The sequence below is a fragment of the Dipodomys spectabilis genome, unplaced genomic scaffold (assembly GCF_019054845.1).
Source record: "Dipodomys spectabilis isolate Male_0828 unplaced genomic scaffold, ASM1905484v1 ptg000609l, whole genome shotgun sequence".
NCBI classification, from domain to species: domain Eukaryota; kingdom Metazoa; phylum Chordata; class Mammalia; order Rodentia; family Heteromyidae; genus Dipodomys; species Dipodomys spectabilis.
The window spans coordinates 646,755-657,554 of NW_024871286.1; the positions used below are offsets into that span (position 1 = coordinate 646,755).

A 10,800-nucleotide genomic window follows, 5' to 3' on the forward strand; every position below is an offset into this window, starting at 1 on the left:
GCCAATGTGAGCAGCATCCACCGCAGCCTGGACCAGCGGTCCGGGGTGGGGCCGAGGGCCCGGGGCGGGCCGGGGGGGAGGCGGGGGGGGGGGGGGGGCGCGGGCCGCCAGAGGGGCGGAGGCGCGGGGACGGCCAGCCCAGAAGGGAGCGCGCTGAGGCCAGGATCCCGAGACAAGGTCGATCCGTCGGGGGCGTGGCCAAGCGGCCCCAGGAGGCGTGGCTTCCGTCGGAGGCGCAGCAGGCTCTTCGGGGAGTGGCCCAGCTTCTCCTGGGAGGCGTGGCTTCCGTCAGAGGTGAGTCGGGGCGTGGCTTAGGCGGGGCGGGGCCTGCTCGGGGGCGGGGCCGGGCTCAGAAGCGCTTCTCCTTCACCAGGCCGTTCCTCAGCGGCCTCCTGCGGGCGGGAGGCCGGGGGTGAGGCGGGTCCAGCGCCCCGGCCCCGCCGGGCCTCCCTGCGCTGGTCCCCGCAGGCACGCCCGCGCTGCACCCCACATTTCAGAGCCCCAGCCCGGCAGGCGCAGGCCGCCGGAGGTGCAGCCCCCCTTCCAGGAGCCGACCCGCCCCGGGGCCCCCACCTCAGGGCCCGGCCCCGGGCGGATCTCACACAAGTCGGTGAGGCCCGGCGGGCCGGCCCCGCCAGCGAGCCTGGGAGCCCGGGCACGGGCCGGGGATGGGCTCCCACCGCCCGTCCGCCGGGCTCCGGCCTTCCACGGAAGCTCTAGCGGACAGTCCGCACACAGGAGGCAGCGGGGGGCCGGGGCCGCCTTGGGACGGGCCGGACAGCCCGCAGCCCCGCGCGGACCGGGCAGCAGCAGGGTGGGGGGCGCTGGGCGGACGCCTGTGCCTCAGGTCTGGGTGCTGTCACCTTCGTCCGTGGCACAGCAGGCCACGCCAGCCCTGTGGTCTCCCTGCACGGCCTCCTGACCCCGCCGGCCACCTTGTGCCATTTTAAAAAATAAGTTCCACATTTTCGAGTATTCCTAGATTCCGCGAGCGCCACGGCCACCGCATCTGCGGCTGCGGGTGGCAACGCAACTGTGGCCCAGGCACGTCTCGGGGCCTGCCACAGCTCCCCACCCCTCCCTGCGACCTGGACAGGTTTCCCTTCTCTCCGTCTGTCCCTCTGTCTGTCTGTGTCAGTCTGTCTCATCACTTCCTGCACGCTGTGCCAGGCACATGCTGTCCTGCCCGCCGAGCCTGGCACGGCTGCGGATGCTTCTGCTGCGGTGTTCCCACCCCTCAGCCTCACCCTCTGACTCCTGGGCCCTGCCCTCTGACCCCTTGTTCTCTGACCCCCCTCCCCCCCCCCCTGCCTCCCGCCATGTTCTATGTTAGACCCAGCCAACTCCTGCCACCTGTAGAGATTCTGGTTCAAGGGTGTCCCTGGGACACTTACTTCTTTATGATTTGCGCTCTCAGAAGTGGGGTGCCCCATCACACCATGCTCTGGCTGGGCATTCAGGGGCCTGGCTGGTGCCTGCCTGGCCAGCCCACGGTGAGTCTGTCCATCCACAGCACCAATCTAACCTTTCTTGCTTTTAGATTTCACCAAGGTCATCTCCTACCCCATTCTCTCCCCCACTGCTCCCCCTGGAATGTTCTGGAAAAATCCTCAGGGAGGCCTCACTGATCTCTCTGTACAATTCCTGACTCACCTTCAAGGGACAACTACAATGAACTGGGCCCCGGGCGCCCCAGATGAGATTTTGCCACCCAGGGTGTGGGCCCTGCCCCTCCCCACAGCCCTGCCTGAGCCCCGCCCACTCCAGCCAAAAGGTTTGATCCATCCTTGACTATTTCTACACCGCCTGCCCCATCAAAGCCAGCCTGCTGGCTCCTGTCCCGCTCCTGCCCCGGAGGGGCGTCTTGTGGTCTTTCCTGCCCTGGCTGGCCTCCACTGCTCCCCATCGCAGCCCCCCCCCCCCCTGCAGCTAGGATGTGTGAGTCACGTGGTTTACACACGGCCCTCCCAGCTGCTGACCCCATCCTGACCTGGTAATGGAGTCGGAGCCAGCTGCTTCCCAACACCAGGCCCCACCGCCTGGTCCAGGCAGGTCACGGAGACTGGCTGGCCAGCAGCTTCTGGAACCTTCTGCAGCCTCCCGTCCCCACTCACAATTACACTGTGTCAGGTGTTGTCCCCGGCACTCAGGCCACAGCGGGACACGGGGACAGGTTGGAGGTCATAGGTTGGAGGCCGCGCTCCCTGTGCCCTCCCCCGGTGTCCTGGCCGTCCCTGCAGCCCACCACACAGCCCTCCACACGGTCCACGCCCGTGCGGGGTCTGCGTGAATGAGTCCGGGCCAGTCAGCAGCCCCTGCCCACTGCCTCGGTGCTCAGGCAAGGGTCCCAGGCTGGGCCTCTGCACTCACTCAGCTTTGCTGGGCTTGGGGTTCGGGGCTTCAGAGGGGTCATACTCCCGCAAGTCCTTCAGCTCACGCATCTGGCCCGTCAGCACCTTGGCGGCAAAAGCCACGATGTACTGTGGGAGGGGGGGATTCGGGGGGGGGGTGAGACAGGCCCTTCCTCCCTCTTCCTCCTTCCTCCCCAGCCCTGCGGGCAGCGGTGTGCTGCTGCCACAGGCCCTTGTCACCTGCTGTTCCCATGGCACTACCCGCAGACCAGGACGGGACAGACACTGCCTGCCCCAAGCCGGGCAACTCACCAGGAACCAGTAGATGTTCATGACGGTGAGCAGCAGCAAGAGTGCGTTGAAGAAAAAGTAGAAGGGGATGTCGGGCACGGAGACCAGGCTGGAGTGGCTGGTGGCGTACAGGACCTTGAGCGGGAACCAGTAGAGACGGAACCAGAACCTGCGGGGGGGGGGGGGGGGGGGGGGGAAGGGGCGGGGTGGTACGAGGTGGGGGCCCCACTCAGCCCATGTCCAATCCCATCTTGTCCCTGCCCAGTCCCGCCCTCCCCGGCTCCCTCCTCCATGCGTGCCCTGCCCCTCAGGTCCGCTCTGGAGCTCCTTCCTCACCACCCCACACCCACTCCACGGCCCTGCTCTGTCAGGAGCCGCCAGAACCAGGTTCCACTACCCCCCCAAAGTGCTCCCTGCTTCCCGGCCCTGGCGGCCAACCTCCAGGGCTGCACATCTGCCCCGCCCCGCCCCTACCCCGTCCACGCCTGGCCCCGCCCTCACGGCCAGGCCCCGCCCCCGGTGCTAGGCCTGCCCACACACTAGTCCCACCTCCCTCCTGGCCTGGCCCCACCCCACCCCTTCCTCCTTCTCTGATTGCTCACGTCCACTTTGCTAGGCCTCGCTCCTTCCTGCCCGGCCCCGCCCTCCCGCCAGGCCCTCCCGCGGCCTGCTCACCAGCTGAAGCTGAAGCTGAGGCAGCCCAGGTCGGCCACCAGCGCGTGAAGCCGGCGGTAGGAGCCGTCGCGGGCTTTGAAGTAGGTGTTGAGCTTGGTGAACTCCAGCTGCACGTCGCTGATATCGTGCAGGAAGAGCACGAGGATCCCCACGTTGTGGTACCTGGAGGGGTAGGACTGGGGCTGGGGGCTGGGGCTGGGCGGGAGGGGCGTGGCCCGGCGCGGCAGTGGGCGTGGCACGGCATGGTGGTGGGCGTGGCACGGTGGTGGGCGTGGCGCGGCATGGTGATGGGCGGGGCTCAGCGCCGCGGTGGGGGTGTGGCGGGGCATGGCGCAGCATGGTGATGGGCGTGGCGCGGCATGGTGATGGGCGTGGCTCGGCGGGGGTGTGGCCTGGCATGGCGATGGGCGTGGCGCGGCATGGTGATGGGCGGGGCTCAGCGCCGTGGTGGGGGTGTGGCCGGGCATGGTGATGGGCGTGGTGTGGCATGGTGATGGGCGGGGCTCAGCGCCGCGGTGGGGGTGTGGCCCGGCACGGTGATGGGCGTGGCGTGGCGGGGCATGGTGATGGACGGGGCTCAGCGCCGCGGTGGGGGTGTGGCCCGGCACGGTGATGGGCGTGGCGTGGCGTGGTGATGGGCGGGGCTCAGCGCCGTGGTGGGGGTGTGGCCGGGCATGGTGATGGGCGTGGCGTGGCGTGGTGATGGGCGGGGCTCAGCGCCGCGGTGGGGGTGTGGCGGGGCACGGCGCAGCATGGTGATGGGCGTGGCGCGGCATGGTGGGGGCGGGGCTCGGCGGGGGTGTGGCCTGGCATGGCGATGGGCGTGGCGCGGCATGGTGATGGGCGGGGCTCAGCGCCGTGGTGGGGGTGTGGCCGGGCATGGTGATGGGCGTGGCGTGGCATGGTGATGGGCGGGGCTCAGCGCCGCGGTGGGGGTGTGGCCGGGCATGGTGATGGGCGTGGCGTGGCGGGGCATGGTGATGGGCGGGGCTCAGCGCCGCGGTGGGGGTGTGGCCCGGCACGGTGATGGGCGTGGCGCGGTAGTGGGGGGCCCCCATGCCCTGTGCCCCTTGCCCTGTGCCCCCTGGTCCTGTCTCCAGCTAGCCTCTGCCCGCCCCGCAGCTCCCTGGGTCCTGACCCAGGCCCCTCCTCCCCATCCCCGGCCCAGGCTCCCTTCAGGTTTCTCTGCTCTTCAGGTCAGTTCCGTAGTTTCTGCCCCAAACCCCCGGCTCACGACCCTCCCGCTTCCCGTGAATACCAGCACCCCACCCTCACCCCAGCTGCCACGGTCCCTCCCCAGAAAACACCCTGGCATTGGTTCAAAGCCCAGCACCGGTGGCTCAGGCCACTCGGGAGGCTGATGTCTCGGGAGGATCTGGATTCCTAGCCAGCCAGGGCGGGAAAGTCCCCGGGAGACTCTTACCTCCAGGAAAAGTCTGGAGGTGGTGCTGTGGCTCACGCGGCAAAGCGCTACCACTTACCGGAAGGCGTAGGAGGCGACGATGAGGACCAGGGCCACCACGTGGTGGAGCAGCATGACCACCGAGTCCTTGCGCCAGGTGTCCATGTAGAGGGTGGCGTAGATGGAGTGCCCGTAGAAGCTGCCCTGCAGCAGGTAGGCGGCGGCGATGTCCCGTGGGACCGCCATGCCCGGCGTCCAGTCTGCAGAGAGCCGAACTTCACAGTGGGGGTCCTCGGGGCATCCCCCTCATGACCCCACATCCCCTGCCCACCCCGGCCACTGCTGGGGGCCTGCTCCCAATTGTTACCTGTCACTCGATAGTACAAGGTCTTACATGGGGTGGGGAGGAGAGGCAGGATGAGATTTCTAGCGAGTTCCAGCACATAGCCAAAAGCATGCACCAGAGCCACCCAGTCTCCCCAGCAGCCTGTCCCCCCATGACTCACCCGGCAGCTGTCCCCTGAGGCGGCGTGCCCCCCCCTGCCGCTACCACCTCGCCTCACCCCAGGCCAGAGCGCACTCCTCCGCGCCCCCCGGAAGACACCTATGCTCCCAGCCCTGGGGGGGGCTGAGGAAGGATGCCAGTTCTAGGCCAGCCTGGGCTGCACATGTCCAGCAAGACCTTGCCTCAGAGACAGGCACCCAAGCTGCAGACACGGCTCTGTGCTCAGCACCCCACGTCCACCAGCCGGAAGTGAGGAGCAGCCACATGTTCAGGGATGGACACGTGACCCCACAGAACTGTGGAATATGATGCAGCCAGGGGAAAGAAGGAAGACAGACGCAGCTCCATGCACAGACAGACTCCCCGCAAGGAGAAGGGAAGGAAGGAAGGGAAGAAGAAATGACAGGTGCATGGCTCCCCAGACACCAGACCAGATGGAGGGGACAGAAGGTGAGCCCTGCAGAGCTAGAACTCTGGCCCTTGGCGCAGGCAGAGCCCCCCTTTCCGCAGTCCCCCCTTTGCACGGGCCTGCTGCATCTGCAGGAGGAGGGGTGCGGTTTCCACCGCCCTGCCCCCCCACCCCGTCTGCTGCCACAGGGACTGCGGCGGCTCCTGCCATCACCACTGCGAGCCAGGCCCGGCCCCGCTGTTTTGCGGCTGTGGCAGGTGGAGAAGCTCTTCAGGCAAAGATGCTGTGGTGCAACCAACCGCCTGGGCTCACGGCAGGGGAGGAGGGCAGTCACATCTCCAAACCCACACAGAAAGGCCCTAGACACAGCACAGCCGGATTCGAACCTAGTGCGGATGTGCGGCGGCCTGGCGTGCCCTTCTCACACAAGCCCAGGCAGAGGGGACCGGGCAGCACCGCGGGCCCCTCCGCCCGCCGCGGCCAGGGACTCCACCAGCCCCGCCTGCCTCCCTCGCCGGCCGTCACCCCAACCACGCAGGAGGCCTGGAGCTGAGGACCCCGGTTCACAGCCAGCCGGGGCAGAGAGCCCGTGAGACTGTGACCTCAATGAACCACCAAAAACTGGAAGTGGCGCTGTGGCTCAAGGGGTAGAGCACCAGCCTTGAGCTGAAGAGCTGAGGGACAGCGCCCAGGCCCTGACGACTGGCCACCACGACTGACACCCCCCCCCAAAAAAGCAAAGTGATGTCATCTACAGAAGGGAGGAGGCTGGGGAGGCGGGAGGCTGGGGAGGAGGGAGGTTGGAGAAGGAGGCTGGGGTGGAGAGAGACTGCACACTGCACACATTTGCAGTAAAATAAAATATCTCAAACAGAGAAGGTTCTGGAACAGTGAGTCCACAGACACAGAAGCGGGTCCCTGCTGCCAGGGGCTGGGAGGCTGTGCGGGGCACGCGGAGGGGGTCCCCACTTCTTGGAGTAGTTGGCGCTGCTGGCGGGCGTGGCTGAGGTGTGGTGCGGGCAGAGTGCTGGCTGCAGAGTGTGAGGCCACCAGTTCAAGCCCCAGCCCCACAGGGCACCTGCGGTCCAGGTGCTGGGGCCGGAGCGCCAGCCGCTCCCCGCGTTCAAGCCCCGCCCCGCCCCAGGGAAGCCCTCATCTCCAAAAACCAAACAAGGGCCGGGAATGTGACTTCGGTAGAGGCTCCTGTAGTGCAAAAGCAGCTCAGGGACAGCGCCCAGACCTCATTCCACCCCAGGACTGAAGACACACGAAAACACAGAAACCACCCAGCAGTCAGGGCGGGTCCTGCCGCCCTGCCCAGACCAGCAGCGCCCCATCCCCCTCCCCCCGCTGCCCCCCTCCCCGCCCTCCTCCCCTCTGTAGGTGCTCAGGTCATGTGTGCTCAGCCCTGGCCAGGCTCACCCCAGGCCTGGGCCTCTGGCCCAGCAAACAGGCGGGGAGAGAGTGGGGAACTGCATGCGTGCAGGTTCAGGACGGGCCCCTGGCAGGACACGGGCGGCCCAGAACCATCGCCCACCCAGACTCCAGCCTTGAGGACGCCCACTGGCCGGGGCAACTGTTTCTCTCTCCCTGAGCCTGGCTGGACCAGGAGGACGCACAGGGGACCCCCAACCCCCCCCCCAGTGGCCGGCAGAGGCATCACCCACAGAACCCCATCCCATTTAGAACCAGAGCCCGGGGAGGTGCCCCTCTAGGCCTTACGCGGCCCTTGGGGATACCCAGGGCCTTTGCATCACCGGAAGACTCATCTTGGCTCACAATAGGGTTCCCACCCCCAGGAGCCCTCCTCCGGAGCCCAGCGGGGCCTGAGACCACCCGAGATGTGGTGTCTGTCGGACCAGCGTCCGGTGCCCGGGCCTTTCCTACCGTAGAAGGCGGAGGGCGGGTCGTGGAAGAAGGGGTAGTCGGTGCCGAAGAGCAGGTAGGCGCTGTAGCTCCAGCAGCCCAGGTAGAAGAGAAACTTCCAGGCGCTCTCGGGCATCTTGGCGGCATCTCGGGGCTGGAGGCGGCACCGCCTGGCCAGGGGCTGCGGGGAGGCGGGCGGCGTGAGCCGGGCAGCCGGGCCGGCGGCAGGGAGCCCGGTGCGCCCGCGGAAACCGGGCCCCAAGGCTGACAGCCAAAGGGCTAAACTTAGCGCCCAGCTGTCCCCCGGCCCGGCGCCTGGCGCGGGGCCGGGAGCGGCCCTGGGGCCCGGGCTGAGGTCGCAGGGGTGGGATGGGCGGAGGAGGGCAGGGGCCTGGGAGACGGCAAGGGGGGAACGGAGGAGGGTCGCGGGGAGCCCCGGGGCCCACACCTGTCAGTCAGGGGGACCGGTGGGCGGGGCGTGGGCGGGGCCTCGGGGCGGGGCCGCGCCGTGGGAGAAGGCCCCGCCCCCTTCCTGGGCGGAGGGGGCCCAGGAGCCGGCTGCCCGGGGTTGCCGTGGAAACAGGCGGCGCCGCCCCGTCACCCCGGCCACCGGGCAGGGCCGGGCCGGGCGGAGGGGCCGCCCACCGACTGCGGGGAACGCGGGGCGCGGGGCCCCCTCCGCGGCCCTCTCGGGCCCCCGCGCGGCACGCGCCCCGGGGGCGGCTCGGCGCCCTTCCGGCGGAGGCGCTTGTCGGGGTCCCCCCCCCCGTGACGCAAAGGCGAGGGTGGGCGCAGCGGCCGCCGGGCAACACCCCGCGTCCCCGCCAGGCCCGGCCTCTCCTTGGCCCGCACAGAAAGGTCCTTTGTTGGCGCTGGGCGCGGGCCCCGCACCCCCAGCCCGGCCCGGGGCGCCGCCCGCCCGACACCTGCCGGGGAGACCCCTCCCCAGGGCGGGGCGCCCCAAGGTCAGCGCCAGGGTCACGCGGGACCCCCGGGATCCGCGGCCCCCGCGCAGCGCGCGCCCCGAGCCCCCGAGCCGAGCGGGGCGGGGCGGGCTCCGGGCCGTGCGGCCTCCGGCGCCCCGGCCGCAGCCTGCGCCCGGCCGGCCCGGGGTGACCCGAGATCCCCGGTCCCCAGGCCGCGCCCCCGCGCCCCGCAGGCCGCACTGACCCGAAAGAGGCGCGCGGTGGCCGCGGCGCGCAGCGCCGTCCAGCCGAGCGCGCCGAGCGCCAGCAGCAGCAGCTCGGGCGGCGCCAGGTGCGCGTGCTCCGCCAGGCCGCGGCGCGCCAGGCCCCAGCCGCAGTCCGCGCAGCCCCGCGCCGCCGCCAGCGCGCTGCCCCAGCCGCGCTGCACCAGCTGCGCGTAGCTCGGCATGGGCTCGGGCCCCGCCGGCCCCGCCGCGACCCCCGCCGCCGCCGCCATGCGCCCGCACGCCCGCCGCCCGCCGCGGAGCCGCCCGAGCCGCGCGCCCGCGTCACGCGCCGCAGCGGAGCCCCGCGCGGGGGTCGGCGGGGGCGTGGCCGGCGCAGGCTCCGCCCCACGGGGTGCGCGGCCCGCTCGCTCCGCTGCAGCTCCGGCGCGGGGACCGCGGGCGGCCGGCGCCTCACCGCACCGCGCAGTCGGCACGCGGAGGCCAAGGACGCCCGCCGGGGCCGGGTCGGCTGCCGGGGACCGCGATGCTCCCAGGGCCGGGCGCGGCCTCCGGTCGGGACACCGCCCGGCCCCGCCGGGCCCACCTTGGCCCTCACGCGACCCGGGAAAGAGAACACGGGCCTCGTGTCCCCGCACGTGGAGCCCGGAGCTGGGGTCTCAACGCCGCCCGGCCCGGCCCCCCCCAGCCCCACACTTGGGCCCTGGCCGGGCCAGGCGTCCCCCCACCGCACCCCACGGCTACCCCCGTCCCCGCCACCCTCTGCAGCCCCCCGCCTGCTGCCCTTCCGCAGACCTGACCCGGGCCCGACCGGGCCGTCCCCCCCCTTCTGCCCCCCCCCCCCCCCCCCCCGCCTGCCCCCTCACCCCGCACCCCTGCTCCGGAGACGCGCCCCGGTGCGGGCCGGGGTCTCATCACACCCTGGGGTGCACGTGTGCGCGTGTGCACGGCTGGCCCAGCAGGAGGCCTGAGCACCAAGCACCCCCGGGGCTCCCCGGCCCCGCGATCTGGCGCCCAGCCCATGGCACCCCTAGGTAACGGGAGAGGCTGTGCCCTGGGGCTGCGCCTCGAGTTTCTTCCTGGCGGTGGTGAGGCTGGCACAGGTGTGTGGGGCTGGTGCAGGCGCCCGGCCTGCGGCTCACGAGGGGTCAGGGGTCCTGAGCCCGGCTCACACCCAGGGCCAGCCCCGTCCCCTGCGTGGGGGCCGCTTGCTCTCTGGTCCTGGCAACCAGGAACGGAGTTGAGTTTCAGGCAGGGCCCTGGGGACGGATGAGAACGGCCTGGAAAGCCAAGTGTCTCATCTACTCCCAGGACACAAGAGGCGGCCAGTGCGCGCAGGCTGTGGCCGGGCCCTGGCCGGTTCCCCAGGAACTCGCATCTTCCCGAGGCTCAGACCTTTGCGGGTGCCTCGAAGGGCCACCCCGCCCAGAACCTGTCCTGGGGCACGGGGCTCAGTGTGGGGGGCGCCCCAGCCCAAGCCGGCCTCCTCCACCCTGCTCCTGCCCCACGGGGCTCAGTGTGGGGGCCCCCCAGCCCAGGCCGGCCTCCTCCACCCTGCTCCTGCCCCACGGGGCTCAGTGCAGGGGGGCCCCCCAGCCCAGGCCGGCCTCCTCCACCCTGCTCCTGCCCCACGGGGCTCAGTGCAGGGGGGCCCCCCAGCCCAGGCCGGCCTCCTCCACCCTGCTCCTGCCCCACGGGGCTCAGTGCAGGGGGGCCCCCCAGCCCAGGCCGGCCTCCTCCACCCTGCTCCTGCCCCACGGGGCTCAGTGCAGGGGGGCCCCCCAGCCCAGGCCGGCCTCCTCCACCCTGCTCCTGCCCCACGGGGCTCAGTGCAGGGGGGCCCCCCAGCCCAGGCCGGCCCCTCCACCCTGCTGCCGCCCTCTGGTGGGCAGCCTGACCCACCGAGGCACAGGGCCTGGCCACAGCCTGACCCACCGAGGCACAGGCTGGCCACCTTGGCTTCCGTCTTGGGGACACTGCGAGGGTGGAGCAGGGTGAGGGGTGGGCACAGACGGCCACAGCCCTCGACATGAGGGGCAGAGGGCGGCTTGGTTCCAGTCTTGGCCCCCACTGAGCACGAGGCACCAGGTGGGCGGGGCCCGGGCAGTGGCCCCTCCCCCACCGGTCACCAGAGACCACGCACAGCCGGGG

General features: G+C 71.1%; 1 protein-coding gene across 2 annotated transcripts; it reads right to left on the reverse strand.

Annotated features, from left to right (window-relative positions):
• Positions 1 to 316: 316 nt before the first annotated feature.
• Positions 317 to 7,671, reverse strand: Cers1 (ceramide synthase 1). 2 transcript variants are annotated; one of them, XM_042671205.1, is made up of 6 exons: positions 7,521 to 7,671; positions 4,799 to 4,979; positions 3,318 to 3,479; positions 2,664 to 2,811; positions 2,371 to 2,456; positions 317 to 392 (listed from the first exon to the last, which is right to left on the reverse strand). In XM_042671205.1, the coding sequence occupies exons 1-6, from the start codon at positions 7,633 to 7,635 to the stop codon at positions 350 to 352; spliced, it is 735 nt and encodes a 244-aa protein (XP_042527139.1). In that variant the 5' UTR covers positions 7,636 to 7,671; the 3' UTR covers positions 317 to 349. The 2 variants fall into 2 exon arrangements, with proteins under 2 accessions (XP_042527139.1, XP_042527138.1); XM_042671204.1 differs by having other exon boundaries at positions 2,371 to 2,480.
• Between the last annotated feature and the right edge of the window lie 3,129 nt (positions 7,672 to 10,800).